At 33.8% G+C, this 22,645-nt stretch overlaps 2 protein-coding genes across 2 annotated transcripts; both read right to left on the bottom strand.

The window, feature by feature from the left end:
• Positions 1-988: 988 nt before the first annotated feature.
• LOC148586139 (caffeoyl-CoA O-methyltransferase 5-like) lies at positions 989-2,778 on the bottom strand. The gene is made up of 5 exons (XM_088515088.1): positions 2,647-2,778; positions 2,491-2,570; positions 2,231-2,375; positions 1,820-1,951; positions 989-1,383 (listed from the first exon to the last, which is right to left on the bottom strand). Exons 1-5 carry the CDS (start codon positions 2,734-2,736, stop codon positions 1,090-1,092), a joined length of 741 nt encoding a protein of 246 aa, XP_088371214.1. The 5' UTR covers positions 2,737-2,778; the 3' UTR covers positions 989-1,089.
• Positions 2,779-11,215: 8,437 nt separating this feature from the next.
• LOC132179257 (caffeoyl-CoA O-methyltransferase 5) lies at positions 11,216-13,085 on the bottom strand. Its single transcript, XM_059591938.1, has 5 exons — positions 12,911-13,085; positions 12,736-12,815; positions 12,465-12,609; positions 12,059-12,190; positions 11,216-11,776 (listed from the first exon to the last, which is right to left on the bottom strand). The coding sequence occupies exons 1-5, from the start codon at positions 13,022-13,024 to the stop codon at positions 11,483-11,485; spliced, it is 765 nt and encodes a 254-aa protein (XP_059447921.1). The 5' UTR covers positions 13,025-13,085; the 3' UTR covers positions 11,216-11,482.
• Between the last annotated feature and the right edge of the window lie 9,560 nt (positions 13,086-22,645).

Raw genomic sequence — 22,645 nt, 5'->3', positions numbered from 1 at the left:
AATATTCCAAGACCAAGCCGGGGCTCACCAGGGGTTTGGTCACGAGAGCCTTCTGCAGAGCGATGATCTTTACCAGGTACGTAAGGAAAATTACCATTTTATAATTAATCTTTCATTTTTTTTTTTGGTGTAATTTGGGTTCTGTTTTTGCAGTATATATTGGAGACTAGTGTGTACCCAAGAGAGCCTGAACCCATGAAGGAGCTGAGAGAGATGACAGCCAAGCATCCATTGTGAGATAGCTATCAACAGTAAAATGACATAAAATCTATCATAATCTTGATTTTCTTTGTATACCACCATTATTCTATAAGCCAAAAAGTTATTATATATGTAAACTGTTTGAGGATCAGTTTTCAATTAGACCAGTTTTAATAAAAATGTCATATACTGTGATTCCAATATTAAATGGAGACAAACGTGGTGGTTTTGTAAAGATTAATTAATGTTACAAAGTCATATTTTATACAAATTTCCCATTTTCAAAGCTTACGGGCTCAAATCAGGTTGTCAAGAAAAAGACAAAAACAATACCCGAAAAGTTCGTTCTAAAACGATTCCAGACGACAAATTTATTTGACTTTTTTTAGTACGGTTTGGACTTTTTTTTTTTTTTTTTTTTTTTTTTTTTTTTTAATTTTCTTTTATGAATGAGTAGCTTTCATTAACAAAACAACTACACTTTACAAAGAAAGTTTGGTCTTATAGGGGCTTAGGCCACCACCTTTGTGTAATTTTTGTAAATTTTCAATAAGAAATACTCTAAGAGTTGTTTTATATTTATTTTGTTTCGAATCTTTAATTTGTATTTATTAATCAAGAGTTTCACATACATATGTGTTATTTCATAGACTTGCATTTGGTACATAGAAGTAGACCATTCAAAGGTATTGAAATACAAATACGTCATATATATTGTGGCAGCAAATTAAATCTGCATCACCCAAATATGGTCTTCGTCAATCGTTCACCGTTCATACTCAAGTACAGAAGCTAGTAAAAAGATAAAAAAAAAAAAAGAAAAAAAAAAGAGGAAAATAACAAACGGTGAAACTCTAGTGCTTCGAATCTATGTGTTGGTCTGGGCGGTCATTTGATTCGGCGGCAGAGAGTGATCCCATCACCAACAGAAAGCATGCATATCTCAATCCTGGGGTCCACAGCGAGGGCCTTGTTGACCTCCAACACGAACTGCCTATAATATATGAGGTACTCGGGGAGTGGCGCATCAGCAGGTGCCGCCACAGAGCCGTTCCATAGGGTGTTGTCGTAGCCGATCAGCCCCCCGACCTTCACAAGCTCAATCAACCTCTTATGGTAGTTAAGGTAGTTGTTCTTGTCGGCGTCCACGAATATAAAATCAAATGTACCGTGGTTCTTGTCCTGTGGTTCAACCATTCAAGACACATATTTTAGATTTATAAAATTTTATAAAAATAATTGTTAGACTACTAATTAAATAATTTAATTAATTTTGTTTTTATTAAAATCAAGATTATGGAATTTGTGTAGAGCTAGTAAAGGTTTGTCATGTGTGCTCTTTCTCTTCTTTTTTTTTTTTTTTTTTTGATAAACCGGGAATTTGAGACTAGTTGAGATTTTCAGGAGACTATGCAAAATATTGCCTCTATACGGGTCTGTGCCCCAAAAAATTGTTTGCACTTAAGAAAAGTTGAACCTTAGACTTGATACTTCATTAAACACCACGGTCAAGTGACTTACCAGTCGAACCAACCAATTGGGGTTTAATGTGTGCCATTTTGTTTCCAAACAATGAAAGTTTAAAGGAAAAACAAGGTAATGGGTGTGAAAATTTTACATCTTCAATCAACTGGTCAAGAACTGGGAGAGCAGGGCCTTCTCTGAAGTCGATCTTGTGAGCAACACCAGCTTTTTCAATGATAGGTAGGCCAAGCTCGTAGTTTTCTCTGTTAACATCCATGGCCAAAATCTATGACAAAAAGAAATGCAATATTATTTCTACTTTCATTTTTTGGATTGTTTAGTTTATAAGCTTTGAAAGCGTTAATCACCATTTATTCTAAAAAATTTTTAATCGATTAATATTTTAAGACTCTCTTAACGTGCGATTTCAAACTCAAACTTCTATTTAACACGTAAAATATGTTAAAAAGTAAACGGTAGAATCAGGCTTTGAACTCAGAACCACTTCACCTAAGCGAATAGGAAAGATGAGTTAAGTAACTCTGGGTTTATTGTAAATACTCACTTTCCCATCTTGGGGAAGAGCAAGGGCGGTGGCAAGGAGGGAGTAGCCAGTGTAGACACCAATCTCCATTGTCTTCTTGGCATTGATGAGCTTGAGGAGCATATTCAAGAACTGGTTTTCATCAGCAGAGGTGGTCATGGTGTTCCTGTTTTATAATTCAAACCAAAATCACGTGAAAATTAACATTGTTAATTAGAATATTACTAATTAAGCCATGAAGAATCTTAATTATCATGAACCTAGCTAGTTAGATATCTCACAATGGATGCTTGGCTGTCATCTCTCTCAGCTCCTTCATGGGTTCAGGCTCTCTTGGGTACACACTAGTCTCCAATATATACTGCAAACACAGAACCCAAATTACACCCCAAAAAAAGAAGAAGAAAGATTAATTATAAAATGGTAATTTTCCTTACCTGGTAAAGATCATCGCTCTGCAGAAGGCTCTTGTGACCAAACCCCTGGTGAGCCCCGGCTTGGTCTTGGAATATTCCGTTGGCAGCCATTAATAGTGCTGTAATACTTTTCTTCTTCTTCTTCTTCTTTGATTTGAATTGATAATTCTCCAAACCCTGTGATGGAAAGAGGAATGTGGAGGGGTATTTATAGAGGGGGTGGCTGTGAGAATATATGCACGAGCTAGTTGAGGCCCTGCTCATCGATCGGGACGACTGGTCAGGTTCTTGAGTAGTATTTTTGTTTTTCTTTCTTTCATTTTTGGAAAACTTCACCAACTCTTAAAGTATAATTGCTTAGCACTTCTCAATAATAAAATATAATGATAATATAATTATTATTTTTTAATTTATATATTATAATTTTACATATAATCAAAATATGGTAAATATAAATTCAAAATAAAAGTGATATTTTAGGATGAGAATGTGACACGTTGCAAATATAAAAAATGTTGACTCGTAGCGGCTAGCTGTTTGGTCCCTATGGTCCCCTCAGACAAACTAGTCAAGTTAGCAAAACGTGCCTTGACTACTACACCCATTTATTTAAGACAATCCTATCCGACGTGTGATTCCATGTGGAAATTTGACCAATTTATTAGTCACTTTTAACAATCAGATGGGTTGGGTGGGATTGAGATATTTATGATCGCAATACATACAATGTAATATGATAGATATATTGATAAGTTATTCAAAAAATTTATATGATGGGGTATTATTTATATCGTAAATTTATTTGTATTTTAAGTGAGATGAAAAGGATTTTTGTTTGATTGGATGAGTTGAAATATTTTATTCTTTATTTTTTATTTTATTTTAGTTTAAAAAAAATGTAACATAATTGTAAAAACAGTTTTAATTGTTTTTTAGAAATATTTTGTGTTTTGAATTATTTATAATTAGAATAGAAAAAAAAAAAAGAAAAAAAAAGAAAAAAAAAAGTCATTAACCAATTTATTAATGGGTTGGAATTTAGGGGCTAGGCAACACAACTCATGAGCCATATAAACATCGAAAATTCTAAAAATTAGACACATTATGTAAAAACACCAAATACAATAAAGATGAGAACACCGTATCTTTAATTCAAATCAAACCTATTGACTTTTTCATTCATTCTAACACAACGCCTACCACCTATTTCCGAACCCCTCACCCGTCTTCGAGCCCCCGACATCGGAGTCTCCAAAACCAACAAAGACGGTGGCTTCGGTGGTTTTGCCAATTGATATTTTGTCTATGAGGTATTTTGTCAAGAAAAGAAAAATTATTTGGTTTGAAGGGTTACATTATTTTTTGGTGTTTTAAGTTTAGGTGTTTACTTCTTATTCAAGAAGGCAAAACACCCAGTTTACTGAAGTTATTCCCTTTTTTTTCTTTTTTTCTTTTGGTTAAAAAAAAAAGTTCTAATATGATATGAAGGCCAGTGAAAAAAGTTTATTTTTTGGGAAATTATATATAAAATCCTTAGGTAAACGCGCTTTTTTAAAAAACTCTCTAGGTATTTTTTTTTGAAAATTTAGTCCCTGGGTAATTCGAAATTACAAGAAAACTCCCTACCGTCAATTTTTGTTAACTTCCGTTAGTCTACTCAAAACTCACTGTTTTATCTGATTAAAATATTATTTTTTTTTATTAATTTAATTTAAAAAATTCAATCTAAAAAAAAAAAAAAAAAAAATTTTGAAGGGTGGCCAGGGGTGGCGAACCACCCTTGGGGTGGCTTGCGGCCACCCATGGGGTGGCTCGAGCCACCCCTTGGGTGGCTTGGGGTGGCTCGCGGCCACCCCTTTCCACCCATGGGGTGGCCCCATGGGTGGAAAGGGGTGGCCGCGAGCCACCCCAAACCACCTGGGGGTGGCCGCAAGCCACCCCAGGGGTGGTCAAACCACCCCTGGGGTGGCTTGCGGCCACCCCATAGGGGTTGGGGGGGGTGGCCAGGGGTGGCACCCTTCAAATTTTTTTTTTTTTTTTTTTTTTTTTAAGATTGAATTTTTTAAATTAAATTAATAAAAAAAATAATATTTTAATCAGATAAAACGGTGAGTTTTGAGTAGACTAACGGAAGTTAACAAAAATTGACGGTAGGGAGTTTTCTTGTAATTTCGAGTTACCCAGGGACTAAATTTCCAAAAAAAAATACCCAGAGAGTTTTTTAAAAAAGGGCGTTTACCTAAGGATTTTATATATAATTTCCCTTATTTTTTTAATGTTTTTGAGGAGTATTTTTTTTGTGTTTTGAATTGTTTATATTAGTTTTACACTTGAAAAAAAAAAAAACAAAAACAAAATACATCAAATAAATTCCTCGACAAACTTAACCTTAAATTTTAACTTTGGTCTATCATTCTAAGAAGGAAGTTAAAAAAGTTAAACAAAAGGGGAATATGATATTTAACCCTAAATAAATTTAATATTACACATGTAATCAGATATGATAAATTAATAAATAAAATGCGGAACCGAGTACGCATCTTGAGTAGGACATCACGGAACTGGCTTATGACAATATGACACGTTGCAAAAAAAAGATGTTGACTTGCGGGGCAGCTAGGTGGTCCACAGAATGCATTGAAGCATTTCACGGGCAGCTCGCTTGTTTGGTCTCTATGGTCCCCTCAGTCAACAAGTTAAGTCAGCAAATCGTGCCTCGACTACGCCCAATTTTTTTCAGACAATCCTATCCGACGTGTGATGCCATGTGGAAATTTGACCAATTTATATATTGAGAAATGCTTGACTTCATTAAAAAGTCTATTTTTTTGCCATTTTAATTCTAGGTGGCATGGTTCATTTTAAAATTAATAGATTTTAAACAATAAATTTGTAGATTTCTGAAAAATAGACCATACTACTTAAGATTAAAATGACCAAAAGATGAACTTTTTAATAAAGCCAAGCATTTCACATATATATTAGAGTCACTTAACAATCAGATGGGTTGGGTGGGAATGTGGGATTGAGTTATTTATGATCACAATACAGATAATGTAATATGATAAATATATATATTGATAAGTTATTCAAAAAAATTATATGATGGGGTATTATTTATATGGTAAATTTATTTTCATTTTAAGTGAGATGAAAAAGATTTCTGTTTGATTGGATGGATGGAATTATTTTATTTTTTATTTTATTTTAGTTTTAAAAAATGTTTAATGTAATGTAAATGTAAATGAGGAATGATAGAAACACAAATTTTTGGCATAATTTTGGCCAAACTTTTCTCTTATTTGGTCATTTAAAAAAAAAATAAAAAAATTCTGAAGTAATAACATCATATGTGATCATTTTTTATTTGGTATATTTTTTTTAAAAATTATATTTTTCTTCAGAAAAACGTTTATTTATTTATTTAAAAAAATGGTCATTATTATGAAGAAAAAGACCATTTTTTTTTTTTAAAAAATACCAAATAAAAAAAGGGCCATGTAGGATGTTATTAGTTCAAAATTTATTTTATTTTATTTTTATTCTTGTTTTTTTTTTTAAAGTGACCACATAAGAGAAAAGTTTGGCCAAAGTTGTGCCAAAAAGTTGTACCTCTATCATTTCTCTATGTAAAGAAAACAGTTTTAATTGTTTTTAGAAATATTTTATATTTTGAATAATTTGTTAGAATAGGAAACAAAAGACCAAAAAAATAAAGTCATTAACCAATTTATTAATAGGTTGGAGCTTAGGGCCCACGCAACACAACTTAGCCATATAAACATTGAAAATTCTAGTTCCACGTGAGTAATGCTACAAGTCCATCTTGTGTCACTTTTGAGTCTCTCCAAGAATGATGTGGCTCTTAAAATTGTCATTAGACTTGTGATTGATCATTATTGGATTTTGATCAAACGGTAATTTTAAAACCCACCTCATTTTTTGAGGGACATAAGAGTGACACAATAGGGACTTCTAAAATTACTCATTGTTTTGAGAGTCTCTTCTATCAAAACGTAGGGTGAAATTTAGAAATTTGACACATCATGTAAAAACACCAAATACAATAGAGATGAAAATACTGTATCTTTAATTCAAATCAATCCTATGGACTTTTCCATTCATTCTAACACAACACCCACCACCTACCACCGAACCTTCCACCCACCTTCGAGCCCCTGATACTGGAGTCTTCAAAATCAATAAAGACGGTGGCTCCAATGGTTTTGCCAATTGATATTTTGTTAAGAGAAAAAAAATTATTTGGTATGAAGGGTTATATTATTATTTGGTGTTTCAAGTTTAGATGTTTACTTTCTATTCAAGAAGGCAAAACACCATGTTTAAATAATGGTTTGAATCAAGTTATTCTCTATTGTTTTTTTTTTTTTTTTGGTTAAAATAATGTTCTAATATGACATGAGGGCCGGTGAAAACAGTTTTTTTTAATGTTTTTGAGGAGTATTTCCTGTGTTTTGAATTGTTTGTATTAGTTTTTACTTGAAAAAAAAAAAAAAAAAAACGAAGTACATAAAATAAATTCCTTCACAAACATAACCTTAAATTTTTAACTTTGTTCGGTCACCCCTATCATTCTAAGAAGGAAATTAACAGATTCTTCGTGGAAATTAGAAAGGGATAAATGAAAAATTGGTCCATGTGATTGGCCTAATTTACAAATTAATTTCTGTGGTTTAAAAAATATTTTATAGGCCCTTAGGGTAGGCCAAAATAACATTTTGGTGATAGGCACAAAGTATGAATGGTTGATACCACAAAAGAGTGTCTTAGGAAAGAATCGGTGAAGATGAAGACGACGGCAAGAATCGGTGGGGATGGACGCAATAATTGGTGGGGAAGATGAAGATGACGACGGCACAGGGGGATATAGAGAGACTAGGTTTATTTAATTTAACGTGGAGTGTGTGCTGGAGTCTGACAATGACGTTGAAAAGCTTATTTGTCATTTTTTCAAAGCATAAATAAAAAAGAACACGTGTCTTATTTTTATTGGGTGTGAGGTGGTAATAAAACGGTTTCTGTTAAGTCATTTAACGGAAAATGAGTTTAGGGAGTAAATTGTTATTTTGGCCTAACTAGGGACCTATAAATTATTTTTTAAACCACATGAAGTGATTTGTAAATTAGGCCAACCATGAGGACCAATTTTACATTTATCTCAATTAGAAAACCCTCTTGACGTGCAATTTCATGCACAACACCAAATTAAGTCCCCGTCGCTATAGAAGCCTCCAACAAACTCCATTCATATATCTCTGATACATTTTCTATGGTCAAATTTTCAAACTATTAATTTTGATTCCATTTTTTGCAGGAAACTTCACCACTCTGTCCCGGCTACTACGTACACGCAAAGCAATTTCCCTTCAAAGAAAATTTTCATCGGGAATCTCCTTTCTTTGACCATAGAATATGATCATATATGATAGATTAAGGTCTATGAAATTCGCATCTTGTCAATTTTGTTGCCGGGATTGTTAAGAATTCGGACAATAAATATAAGATTTTTCTTTACAAGTTTCGATAACTCACTTGCCTGTTAAGATAATTAGTGAGTTTCATAGAAGAACTGAAATTATATATATTCAACAATTTCAATATAAAATTTTAGATAAATTATCATATTTATTGTAAATTTAAAAGTAATATACTTTTCTTTGGAGCCACTAATTAATTCTAATTCTTTCCTTATCTAATAGTAAAGAAAAAAAACCCAATTTCGTTTGGAAGGAAATCAAATTCTGCTTGTTAATAAACCCTAAGTTCTTAAAACATGTAATTGTCACATTCATTTTTATACATGTTGGTTTAATAGACTGAATTATAAGACTTCCTCCGACTCTGTTTAAAAAGGGAGTATTTCATAAGAGCTCTTTTCTTGTGACTTGGAATTCTTACAAAATGGCTTATCTTTTCAACCTTTAAGTGATGGGTGTTGCATTTTTCTATTTCTCTGACGATTGACAGCAAGAAAAATTGATGAAGGGTTGTTGCAGGATTTTCATAGTCTTAATTTCCAGATCACTCATTGCATTGTGAATCCATGCATTTTTCATAGTAGGAGGAATAGCTTGTAATATGTAGGGAGGAAAATATGGTGGCCGTTGAAATAACTCGGTAGGTGACTTGATTTTCTCAGGTCAGATTGTGGGATCAACTTTCTTTTTTCTACAAGTCTTTCACGTGGTTGGTTTGTGTTTTAACCGACGCCGGCTTACAATTCTTCTCTTGTTAGTTTGGACAATGGAGATCAACGTTTTTTTTCACACGCAGCCTATCCTTTCATGGACAATAGATATTTACTATGGTTGTAGAAAGAAATTTGAGGATAAACTATAGTTGTAGAAAGAAACTGTAGGACTTCACAGAACTAGCTTATGACAATGTGACACGTTGCAATATTTTACTCACGGTGGCTAGCTGTTTGGTCTCTTTGGTCCCCTCAGACTCTCAGTCACCTAGTCAGCAAATCTTGCCTTGACTTTACTACCCCCAATTCTTTTGGATCCGTATTCGACTGGTCCCCTCACTGTCACCCAACAAATCGTGCCTTGACTTTACTACCCATAATTCTTTTGGATCCAAATAGGACCGGAGAGTAACCTTAATGACCGCACATTTGTTTTATTGGGGGTGGCCAGCCGCCCTTAAATTTTATTTTTTTTATAAATTTTTAATTTTTAATTATTTTTAAAAAATATATTATATTTTTTTATTTTTTAATTAATTAAACATATGTCTTATTTATGGTCTCAGAATTCCTTTAGACAGATCATGGTCATTAACTGGATACTCTTCAGTCCAAAATGGATTAGATAAGATCTTGTTCCAATTCTTTTCAGACAATCCTATCCGACATGTGATTCCACGTCAAAATTCAACCAAAGAAAAATCCCAAAAGATGGAACTTTTGATCAACCTGCACCTCTGCGCTGGTTGAAGGGTTGCATGAAGGTAAGATCTTATGAATTATCTTATGCAGCTGATTGCTTTCCTCTTATCTTAAGTTCCAGAGGATAGTGATCGAGTCTTTGTTTAACAAGGTAGTCGCCTGGGTTGAGTCCGGATTACATGTCAAATAGATTTCGGGCTCCTGACTCAGCAGAAGGCTACTTTAAGTTTATCCATTTTACAATTGTCAACCCCTACTCTTAGGCTTCCTATCATCTTGGCTCAGTGTGGATGCGGTCTACCCTAGTAGGAGATTTGTCAAATACTAGCTTCCCCATATTATAGGGATGATTTTGTCATCGAGAATGCGCGAGTAGCTGACGAGTATAGCCAACATTATACAGTACGCATATATTAAGCATAAAACACTAAATAACGCTAGACACTACCTCTATTTTTGCCACTGCGAACAAGCTTGAGCTCGGTTCGGATATACTTAATTCGGTCTTCAATTACTTAATAAATGAAATGATCGTGAACACGAAATTTGACTATATTATTAAACGAGATGAACTAGTATAAATTTGACTCAACTCATATAAATTTATTTTTTAAACTATATATGTAATGAATAAATTAATTGAGGCATGAATGGTGACTTTTTTTTCTTTTTCATTTTTTGGTTTTTGGCAAATATTTATTACTCTATAAAAGACCAAATTCGCACAAACAATTAGCACAGGAATCTTCTCATTTTCAAGTCGAGAGAAACAATTTTATGATATAATTTAAATTTTATAAATTTAATATTACACATATGTTAATAAATTTATGTGAAAAGTACATATAAATAAATGGGTTAAATACCATATTCCTTTATGTGGTTTAACCTCTTTATTTTTTGTCCCATAGGAATTACTTTTTTATCATATGAGGTACCTCTGATTTGCTTAAAGACCGAGATGGTACCTTCATCTAAATTTTATCCAAAATTTGACGGAACTCTCCGTCAGCACCAATAACAAATCGATCGTAATGTTGTGTGCAATTGACATATCAAGAGTAAAATGACATAAAATCTATCATAATCTTGGTTTTCTTTGTATACCACCATTATTCTATTAACCAAAAAGTTATTATGTAAACTGTTTGACGATCAGTTTTCAATTAGTGGTCTTAACAAAAATAGCATATATTGAGATTCCAATATCGAATGGAGACAAACATGGTGGTGTTGTAAAGTTGGTTATATTTTATAGTTTAAGGTCGTAAAGTTTAAGGATGTAAAGTTAAAAGTTTAAGGTTACAAAGTCATATTTTATACAAATTTCCCAATTTCAAAGTTTACTGAGTCCAATCGGACTGTCAAGAAAGAAAAAGAAAAAATCAATATCCAAAAAGTTCGTTCGAAAACGAGTCCAGACAAGAACTATTTTTGTCCAAACAGCTAGTATTATTGTTAGACAAGATCACGAGAATATCAATTTATTTGACTTTTTTAGTACGGTTTGGACTTATTTTTCCTATTAGATAGGGGCTTAGGCTGCCACCTTTGTGTAATTTTCGTCAATTTTCAATAAGAAATGAAATACTCCAATAAGAGTTGTTTTATATTTATTTTGTTTCAAATCTTTAATTTGTTTTTGGCTTTGAGAAAAATTAACTTGTTAATCTAGAGTTTCACATACATATGTCATATGTGTTATTTCATAGACTTGCATTTCGTACATAAAAGTAGACCATACAAAGTTATTGAAATACAAATACTTCATATATATTGTGGCAGCAAATTAAATCTGCACCACCCAAATATGGTCTTCCTCGATCGCTCACCGTTCATTTTCAAGTACGGAAACTAATAAAAAGATCAAAGTAAACAACAACAAAAAAAAAGGAAAATAAATAAACGATAAAACTCCAGTGATGCTGTGTTTGGTTTGAGCATTCATTTGATCCGACGGCAGAGAGTGATCCCATCACTAACAGAAAGCATGCAAATCTCAATCCTAGGGTCCATAGCGAGGGCCTTGTTGAGCTCCATTAGGAACGGCCTATAATAAATGAGGTACTCGGGGAGTGGCGAATCAGCAGGTGCCGCCACAGAGCCATTCCATAGGGTATTGTCGTAGCCGATCAGACCCCCGACCTTCACAAGCTCAATCAACCTCTTGTGGTAGTTAAGGTAGTTGTTCTTGTCGGCGTCCACGAATATAAAATCAAATGTACCGTGGTTCTTGTCCTGTGATTCAACCATTCAAATAATTGTTAGAATATTAATTAAATAATTAAATTTAATTTTCGGGAGACCATGCAAAGCGCTCATTTCATACGGGTACATGTCACAAGAAATTGTTTGCACTTAAAAAAAAGTTGAACCTTAGACTTATAGTTCATTAAACAGTATTACGGCCAAACGACTTACTAGTCGAACCAACTCATCATTAGGGTTTCGTGTGTGCTTTTTGTTTCCAAACAATGAAAGTTTAAAGGAATAACAAGGTAATGGGTGTTAAAATTTTACATCTTCAACCAACTGGTCAAGAACTGGGAGAGCAGGGCCTTCTCTGAAGTCGATCTTGTGAGCAACACCAGCTTTCTCAATTATAGGCAGGCCAAGCTCATAGTGTTCTCTGTTGACATCCATGGCCAAAATCTGTGACAAACAGAAATGCAATATTATTTTTACTTTATAAGTTTTGTGAGTGTTAATCACAATTTATTCTAAAAACTTTTTAATCAATCAATATTTTAACATTCTCTTACCGTATGAGTTCAAATTCAAACTCTCATTTAATAAGTGAGGCTCATTAACACGTAAAATATTTTATAATTCAGGCTTTGAACTCAGAACTGTTTGATCTAGTAAATCTAAAAGTTTAAGCTGATAAGAAAAATGACTTAGGCAACTCTTTATTGTAAATACTCACTTTCCCATCTTGGGGAAGAGCAAGGGCGGTGGCTAGGAGGGAGTAGCCAGTGTAGACACCAATCTCCATTGTCTTCTTGGCATTGATGAGCTTGAGGAGCATGTTCAAGAACTGGCCTTCATCAGCAGCGGTGGACATGAGGTTCCTGTTTTATAATTCAAACCAAAATCACGTGAAAATTAACATTGTTAATAAGAATATTGCTAATTAAGCCATGAAGAATTTTTAAACAATCTTAATTATCATGAACCTAGCTAGTTAGCTATCTCACCATGGATGCTTGGCTGTCATCTCTCTCAGCTCCTTCAAGGGTTCAGGCTCTCTTGGGTACACACTAGTCTCCAATATATACTGCAAAAACGGAACCCAAATTACAAAAACTCCAAAAAAAAAAAAAAAAAAAAAAAAAAAACTGAAAGATTTATAAAATGGTTTTCCTTACGTACCTGGTAAAGACCATCGCTCTGCAGAAGGCTCTTGTGACCAAACCCCAGGTGCGCCCCGTCTTCCGGCTTCCAGGTATGTATAAAAGGGTCTTGGGATATTCCGTTGGCACCCATTAGTGCTGTAATACTTTTCTTCTTCTTCTTTGGTTTGAATTGATAATTCTCCAAACCCTGTGATGGAAAGAAGAAAGTGGAGGGTATTTATAGAGGGCTGGCTGTGAGAATGCATGATCAGCTTAGTTGACGCCCTGGTCATCGGGACGACTGGTCAGGTTCTTGATCAAGAGTACTATTTTGTTTTTCTTTCTTTCTTTTTTGAAAAACTTCACCTACCCTTCAAGTATAATTTCTTTGCATTTCTCAATAATAAAATATAATGACAAAATACTTATTATTTTTTAATTTATATATTATAATTTTACATATAATCAAAATATGGTAAATACAAATTCAAAATAAAAATGATATATATATCTTTTTTTTAAAAAAATTGTAATCGGAACCATTAGGCCAAAAAAAGAAGAGAGGTACTGTTACACATCTATCACTACTCATCTTTTGTTCATTTTTTTTTTGCAAATTCGTGATGTAGGTTCTATTGATTTAATGGTAGATTTGTCAATCTCTTGTACGGAAATTGACAAAAAATGAGCAAACGATAATTTTGTATTTTTTTTTAAAAGTAGAAGAAATTACTGGAGAAACCTGCCATTCAATGATCGAGAAACCTGCTATTGCATTGTTGATCTAACGATTGAGATTATTTAATCTAACGGTCAGATTTAAGTGCCAGTTGAACTATAGGTTTATAGCAGTTTAATTTTTCGAAATTCAAAATAGCAGTTTAATATTCGAAATTCAAAATATCAGATTTATTTTTGAAATTCGAAATTATCTGAGAATAGATAATTATCTATGACAATTAAATTATCTTTAATATCTTTGTTTGAATTTTAAAAAATAAAAATTAAGCATTATCCTTTTATTTATTGCCTCTGATTAGAATAGAAATTCTGAAGGTATTTTCGAGTTTTAACTTCGTTTGTGCAAAAACGCAGTTAATATACAGAAGTTTCTGAAGAAAAATACCAAATATAAAAAGGATCACATATGATGAGCCACTAGTTTCAACAGAGTCTCATATAAGAATTTTCCCTTTCCCAATAACATAATTTTCCAAACCGGGAAAGTTTTAAGTTCAGAATGACTTAGAAGTAGCTGGTGAGAGGCAGTGCCATCGTTTATAATTGTGAGTGGACATGAGTATATAAAGAGAAGCTCTTATTTTAGACATCATGTACTTTCACATAAAAGCTTCCAATTTATTAAAAAAAAAAAGAAAATAAAACAAGTGTGTGTGGTTGATCGTTACCGTTGATTCCTTTGAAGATAGCATTGGCATTGAGTGACTCACGTGTCTTTGAATTGCTTTCAGAAGAGAAAGTTTAGAAATAGACAAAAAGATCGCAGTCGTTTCACTAGTGCAGCGTTAAATGTTTGATAAATCCAACTTGGTATTCTTACTCTATAAAAGACCAAATTCGCACAAACAATTAACACAGGAATCTACTCATTTTCAAGTTGAGAGAAACAATTTTATGATATAATTTAAATTTTATAAATTTAATATTACACATATGTTAGTAAATTTATGTGAAAAGTACATATAAATAAATGAGTTAAATACCTTATTCCCCTAAGTGGTTTAACTTCTTTATTTTTTGTCCCATAGGTTTTACTTTTTATCACATGAGATACTTCTAGTTTTCTTAAAGACGAAGATGGTACCTCCGTCTAAATTTTATCCAAAATTTGACGGAACTCCACGTTAGCACCAATAACAAATTGACACGTTTCCATATAATTAATTAAAAATAATAATTTTATAAAATTAAAAATAAAAAAAAATTATATTTAATTAAATTAAAAAAAAAAGAAAAGAAAACAAAAAACAAAAATTGTGGGTGGCCGTAGCCACCTTTTTGGCCATTTGGGGGTGGCCTTCCCACCCCCATCTCGCTGGATTGAGGGTGGCGAGCCACCCCCACGGCCTATGGGGGTGGTTTGGCCACTCCCAAGGGGCCAAATCAAAGCCACCCCCAAACCCAATTAAGCGTATAGGTTTTCAGTTTTCTCTCCCTCACTTTGCAAATCGGACACATCAAAGCAAAAGAAACTCTAACAAGTGTCCTTCTCTGCAAATTTTCCAAACCTTGGGGTTTCGAAACCTTCCAATCGCTTCCAAAAACACATTACGATTCCGTCTCGAAATTCAAATTCTAGGGTTTTTTCAAATTCCCATACATTACAGTTCAGATGAAGCTCATTTGGATAAGGTACTCGTAAAATCTCAGCCTCCGATTGGTCGATCCGATTGAAATGGACGCGAAAGATTTATCTTCGTCATCGTCATCGACGGCTGCCGCTAATGCCAATCGTGACGGGTCCTCAGGCACCGTCAACGACATCGTCTTGTCAACCGCAGCCACGCTCGCCAAGGATGTCGCCTTGCACTTCCAATCGAGCAAGTTCGCCGAGTGTGTTGAGGTGTTGAACCAGCTCTTGCTCAAGAAGGAACACAATCCTAAGGTAAGCCAATCCGGCCATTTGGGGGGTGGCTCGGCCACTCCCTTGACCATATAGGGGTGGCTCAGTCACCCCCAATGGGTTTGGGGGTGGTTTCAGCCACCCCCATTTGGCCCCTTGAGGTGTCCGAACCACTTCCATGGGCCGTAAACCTTTTTTATTATTATTTTTAAATAATTATTTTTTAATTAATTATATGGACACATGTCAATTTGTTATTAGTGCTGATGTGGCGTTCAATCAAATTTTGGACGGAATTTAGAAGCGGAACCTCCTGTGATAAAAATTAAGAACGAACAAAAAATAAGGAATATCATATTTAACCCTAAATAAAAAGGGAATCTAGTACGCATCTTGAGTTGGACATCACGGAACTGCCTTATGACAATATGACACGTTGCAAATAAAAGATGTTGACTTGCGGAGCAGCCAGCTGTTTGGTCTTTATGGTCCCCTCAGCCAACTAGTCAAGTCAGCAAATCGTGCATCGACTACGCACAATTATTTTCACACAATCCTATCCGATGTGTGATGCCATGTGGAAATTTGACCAATTTATATATTGAGAAATGCTAAAGGCCCAACTTTTTTGCCCAACAAAAGTCCAACTTTTACCTTTTATTTTTTTTTTCCTAAAAAAACCAAAATGAAAAATGAAAAAAATGACTGAAGCAACCCTATCTATTTTTGGCCTTTCTTTTATTAGTATTTTTTTAAAAATGAAAAATAGTATTTTTCTTCATAATAATGACATTTTCTTAAAAAAAAAATGACATTATTATGAAAAAAATACCTTTTTTCATTTTTTAAAAAATACCAAATAAAAGAAAGACAAAAAATAGATAGGGTTGCTTTAAACATTTTTTCCATTTTTTATTTTATTTTATTTTAAAATAATAAATAAGGCAAAAGTTGGATTTTTGTTGGGCAAAAAAGTTGGGTCCCTATCATTCCTCTTATATATTTGAGTCACTTAACAATCAGATGGGTTCGGTGGGATTGAGATATTTATGATCACAATACAGATAATGTAATGAGGTTTGATACGGACACAACACAAACCCAACTCACGGCCAACTTCTCTTCTACGTGTAAAAAAATTTTGAATTTTAAACCAAACAAATTGTCTTTTTTCCCAAATTTTCAGAATCCCAAAATCTTCTCTATAATTTTTTTTTTTTTTTTTAAATGACGCGTAAGAGAGAAGTTGGCTATAAGTTGGATTTATGATGTGACCTTAACATTTTCCTAATGTAATATGATATATGTCCGCGCGTACAAGAGAGGATGAGATGGATTCGAACTAGTGATCTTTGCTTCATTAAGCGTGCATGATACCTAACCGATTGAACTACCCCATAAAAACAACCACTTCTAGTCTTATTCAATCACTCAATTCGTGTCCATATTTGAATGCAAATACAATCATACAAGTAAAAAGGTCAAAAGAAGGAAAAAAAATAATCAAACGGAGAAACCCCGATGTTTGGTTCCGCGGTCGTTTTGAGCCGATGGCAGATAGAGAGAGATCAGAGAAAGATGATACAGTGATCCCCTCACCACCAATAGGAAGCATGCCAATCTCAATCCTGGGGTCCACATCAATGACTCCAAAGAAAGAATTAGAATTAATGACGCCAAAGAAAAGTAGTAGTTCTTATTTCATGCAGATTCGCCTTTGGACTTTTCCAACAAAATAATGTTACAAAACGTGTTAACAAACAGAGTTCATCATGTTGCTGAAGTTGTTGCAGTTAGTATGTTAGATGGAAGAGAAATGCTATACACGAGACAAAAATCTTTTTTCTATCCCCAAAGTTGATGTGACATGGCCACCCACCTGATTTTTTGATTTTTTTTTTTTTTGCTTTTAATTTTTTCTTTTTAAGTTTGAGAGGAAAAAAAAAATTGTTTTTTTTCGGAAAATCTTGTGATTTCCCTCAAGAATAGCTATTCGTCTTATTTTTTAGAGGAATGACTATTTCTGTGTGTAAGGGATTAATGATTCCCACGGGAATCACTATTCCTAGGAATAGACTTTTACCAAACAAAATAATAACTATTCCATTATGTAAGGGATGACTATTCCATAGTCCTTACCTTCAAGAATAGCTATTACTCCAATTTTTTAGAGGAATAATTATTCATGTGTGTAAGGGATTAGTGATTCCCGTGGGAATCACTATTCCTAGAAATAGACCATTACCAAACAAATTCCAAGGGTCTATTTTGCGAACCAAACAGACTCTAAGGTGAGAAGAATTATAAAAGGTTGAATGAAAAAAGTCGTTAGGTTGAATTGACTTGCATTTATGCCGATGAAAGCGGTGTATTATAGTTTATATTAAAAATTATATATTTTATCCTCAAATTTGTCATTTCCTTGGGCCAATACATAGTAAATGGGTATTGCAGTGTCTTTCTACAACTAGAATTTTAAACGGGAGAGGAGCCGATTCCTTTTTGTTGGAGATGATAAGGACATTGTTTTGTCCGCCATATATATGGAAAATAGAAAGGCAGTCAATTCCCTCACAATCTACATCGATATTCAGACTAAAAATTTTGGTTATAATATCAAGTTGTTTTTTTTGGTTCTAGTGATTGGACAGGGGTATCATGTGTGCAATAGGGCTGCCATGTTAGACTTGTCTATGCTAACTCGAATGGCTAGGCTGTCCAAATATCTATCCGAGTAGGTGAGATTTGAACAAACTCTCGATTGTGACATCCTTATTGTAGTGTAATAGAACAATCATACTGCACGGAATCAAAATTCAGAGTAATGTAATCAACTTGAAAATAATCTTAGAAAGCCACCCAAGCATACTCTAACTCATATTTTTCGTGAGAGTACGTAATATTTGGGTATATTAGAACTTTAGCTTTAAATAATATCTTATTTTTACTATTATATATTTACTCCATCTTTTGATAGTAAATCTTTCTTTTAATTGTCTCTATGCATGGATGTAAATTTGCTAAGCCATATCACATTAATCGATCTTAATGTTCTGTGCAATTGACTGATCAAGAGTAAAATGACATAAAATCTATCATAATCTTGATTTTCTTTGTGTACCACCATTATTCTATTCGCCAAAAGGTTATTATGTAAACTGTCTGACGATCAATTTTCAATTAGACCGGTCTTAATAAAAATATCATATATTGTGATTCCAATATCGAATGGAGACAATCGTGGTGGTGTTGTAAAGTTTAAGGTTATATTTTATAGTTTAAGGCCGTAAAGCTTAAGGATGTAAAGTTAAAAGTTTAAGGTTATAAAGTCATATTTTATACAAATTTCGCAATTTCAAAGCTTATTTAGTCAAACCGGACTGATAAGAAAGAAACAGACAAAATCAATACCCAAAAAGTCCGTTCGAAAACGAGTCTAGACAACAACTATTTTTGTCCAAATAGCTAGTATTATTGTTAGCCAAGATCAGGAGAATATCAATTTATTTGACTTTTTTAGTACGGTTTGGACTTATTTTTCCTATTAGATAGGGGCTTAGGCTGCCACCTTTGTGTTATTTTCGTCAATTTTCAATAAGAAATGAAATACTCCAATAAGAGTTGTTTTATATTTATTTTGTTTCAAATATATATATGTTTCCAATACCCGTTTGTTACCATTTAGTAATGTGGGTAAACTGACACGTTACTAAATGGTAACGTGACGAAAAATAATGAACAGTACACACGTTATTAATACTACATTTTTTTGTAGTGAAGAATGCACGATCAGCTTAGTTGGAGGCCCCGCTCATCGGGACGACCGGTCAGGTTCTTCGGTTCATGAGCCGTGGTCCTTAGTCGATTAAGGTATGTTGAAATATTTTCAAAATAAATATATATATAGTTATTATTTTGTGTCTTGGGAATGTTTTTAATGGAAGGTATTAAAGAGCATTGAATGAAAGTTGTCCCACATTGGAAAGAGCGAAGATTTTGTTGGCATTTATAAGTTCCAACACATTTAAGCTGTTAAATGCACTATACTAGGGTACACCCTAATACATGTTACCGTACGGTGCCGCGCGTGGCTAGGGCGCTAGTGTCGCCTTGATGGCGCACTTGGCACTTAGCACGAAGCATCGGAGCTCGGAGCGAGCTGATCATGACCATTCATTTTTGGACGGTCAAGATCGTTCAATCTAGTGGTTTGATCTAAACTGTAAGATGCTTCTTAAGTAGATTCAGTGGTTAGATCTATTGGATTGTTGATCTAACGATTGAGCTTATTTAATCTAACGGTCAGATTTAAGTGCCAGTTGAACTATCGGTTTATAGCAGTTTAATTTTTCGAAATTCAAAATAGCAGTTTAATATTCGAAATTCAAAATAACAGATTTATTTTTGAAATTCGAAATTATCTGAGAATAGATAATTATCTATGACAATTCAATTATCTTTAATATCTTTGTTTGAATTTTAAAAAATAAAAATTAAGCATTATCCTTTTATTTATTGTCTCTGATTAGAATAGAAATTCTGAGGGTATTTTCGAGTTTTAACTTCGTTTGTGCAAAAACGCAGTTAATATACAGAAGTTTCTGAAGAAAAATACCAAATATAAAAAGGATCACATATGATGAGCCACTAGTTTCAACAGAGTCTCATATAAGAATTTTCCCTTTCCCAATAACATAATTTTCCAAACCGGGAAAGTTTTAAGTTTAGAATGACTTAGAAGTAGCTGGTGAGAGGCAGTGCCATCGTTTATAATTGTGAGTGGACATGAGTATATAAAGAGAAGCTCTTATTTTAGACATCATGTATTTTCACATAAAAGCTTCCAATTTATTAAAAAAAAAAAAGAAAATAAAACAAGTGTGTGTGGTTTGTCGTTACCGTTGATTCCTTTGAAGATAGCATTGGCATTGAGTGACTCACGTGTCTTTGAATTGCTTTCAGAAGAGAAAGTTTAGAAATAGACAAAAAGATCGCAGTCGTTTCACTAGTGCAGCGTTAAGTGTTTGATAAATCCAACTTGGTATTCTTACTCTATAAAAGACCAAATTCGCACAAACAATTAACACAGGAATCTACTCGTTTTCAAGTTGAGAGAAACAATTTTATGATATAATTTAAATTTTATAAATTTAATATTACACATATGTTAGTAAATTTATGTGAAAAGTACATATAAATAAATGAGTTAAATACCTTATTCCCCTAAGTGGTTTAACTTCTTTATTTTTTGTCCCATAGGTTTTACTTTTTATCACATGAGGTACTTCTAGTTTTCTTAAAGACGAAGATGGTACCTTCGTCTAAATCTTATCCAAAATTTGACGGAACTCCACGTTAGTACCAATAACAAATTGACACGTTTCCATATAATTAATTAAAAATAATAATTTTATAAAATTAAAAAAAAATATATATATTTAATTAAATTAAAAAAAAAAAGAAAAAGAAAAGAAAACAAAAAACAAAAATTGTGGGTGGCCGTAGCCACCTTTTTGGCCATTTGGGGGGTGGCCTTCCCACCCCCATCTCGCTGGATTGAGGGTGGCGAGCCACCCCCACGGCCTATGGGGGTGGTTTGGCCACCCCCAAGGGGCCAAATCAAAGCCACCCCCAAACCCAATTAAGCGTATAGGTTTTCAGTTTTCTCTCCCTCACTTTGCAAATCGGACACATCAAAGCAAAAGAAACTCTAACAAGTGTCCTTCTCTGCAAATTTTCCAAACCTTGGGGTTTCGAAACCTTCCAATCGCTTCCAAAAACCCATTACGATTCTGTCTCGAAATTCAAATTCTAGGGTTTTTTCAAATTCCCATACATTACAGTTCAGATGAAGCTCATTTGGATAAGGTACTCGTAAAATCTCAGCCTCCGATTGGTCGATCCGTTTGAAATGGACGCGAAAGATTTATCTTCGTCATCGTCATCGACGGCTGCCGCTAATGCCAATCGTGACGGGTCCTCAGGCACCGCCAACGACATCGTCTTGTCAACCGCAGCCACGCTCGCCAAGGACGTCGCCTTGCACTTCCAATCGAGCAAGTTCGCCGAGTGTGTTGAGGTGTTGAACCAGCTCTTGCTCAAGAAGGAACACAATCCTAAGGTAAGCCAATCCGGCCATTTGGGGGGTGGCTCGGCCACTCCCTTGACCATATAGGGGTGGCTCGGTCACCCCCAATGGGTTTGGGGGTGGTTTCAGCCACCCCCATTTGGCCCCTTGAGGTGGCCGAACCACTTCCATGGGCCGTAAACCTTTTTTTTTTTTTTTTTTTTTTTTTTTTTTTTTTAAATAATTATTTTTTAATTAATTATATGGACACATGTCAATTTGTTATTAGTGCTGATGTGGCATTCAATCAAATTTTGGACGGAATTTAGAAGCGGAACCTCCTGTGATAAAAATTAAGAACGAACAAAAAATAAGGAATATCATATTTAACCCTAAATAAAAAGGGAATCTAGTACGCATCTTGAGTTGGACATCACGGAACTGCCTTATGACAATATGACACGTTGCAAATAAAAGATGTTGACTTGCGGAGCAGCCAGCTGTTTGGTCTTTATGGTCCCCTCAGCCAACTAGTCAAGTCAGCAAATCGTGCATCGACTACGCACAATTATTTTCACACAATCCTATCCGATGTGTGATGCCATGTGGAAATTTGACCAATTTATATATTGAGAAATGCTAAAGGCCCAACTTTTTTGCCCAACAAATGTCCAACTTTTACCTTTTATTTTTTTTTTCCTAAAAAAACCAAAATGAAAAATGAAAAAAATGTCTGAAGCAACCCTATCTATTTTTGGCCTTTCTTTTATTAGTATTTTTTAAAAAATGAAAAATAGTATTTTTCTTCATAATAATGACATTTTCTTAAAAAAAAAATGACATTATTATGAAAAAAATACCATTTTTCATTTTTTTAAAAATACCAAATAAAAGAAAGACAAAAAATAGATAGGGTTGCTTTAAACATTTTTTCCATTTTTTATTTTATTTTATTTTAAAATAATAAATAAGACAAAAGTTGGATTTTTGTTGGGCAAAAAAGTTGGGTCCCTATCATTCCTCTTATATATTTGAGTCACTTAACAATCAGATGGGTTCGGTGGGATTGAGATATTTATGATCACAATACAGATAATGTAATGAGGTTTGATACGGACACA

This window comes from Corylus avellana, chromosome 4 (genome assembly GCF_965113065.1).
Source record: "Corylus avellana chromosome 4, dhCorAvel1.hap1.2, whole genome shotgun sequence".
NCBI classification, from domain to species: Eukaryota; Viridiplantae; Streptophyta; class Magnoliopsida; order Fagales; family Betulaceae; genus Corylus; species Corylus avellana.
The sequence above is the reverse complement of the archived record's forward strand: the minus strand, read 5'-3'. Positions and strand labels throughout refer to the sequence as shown.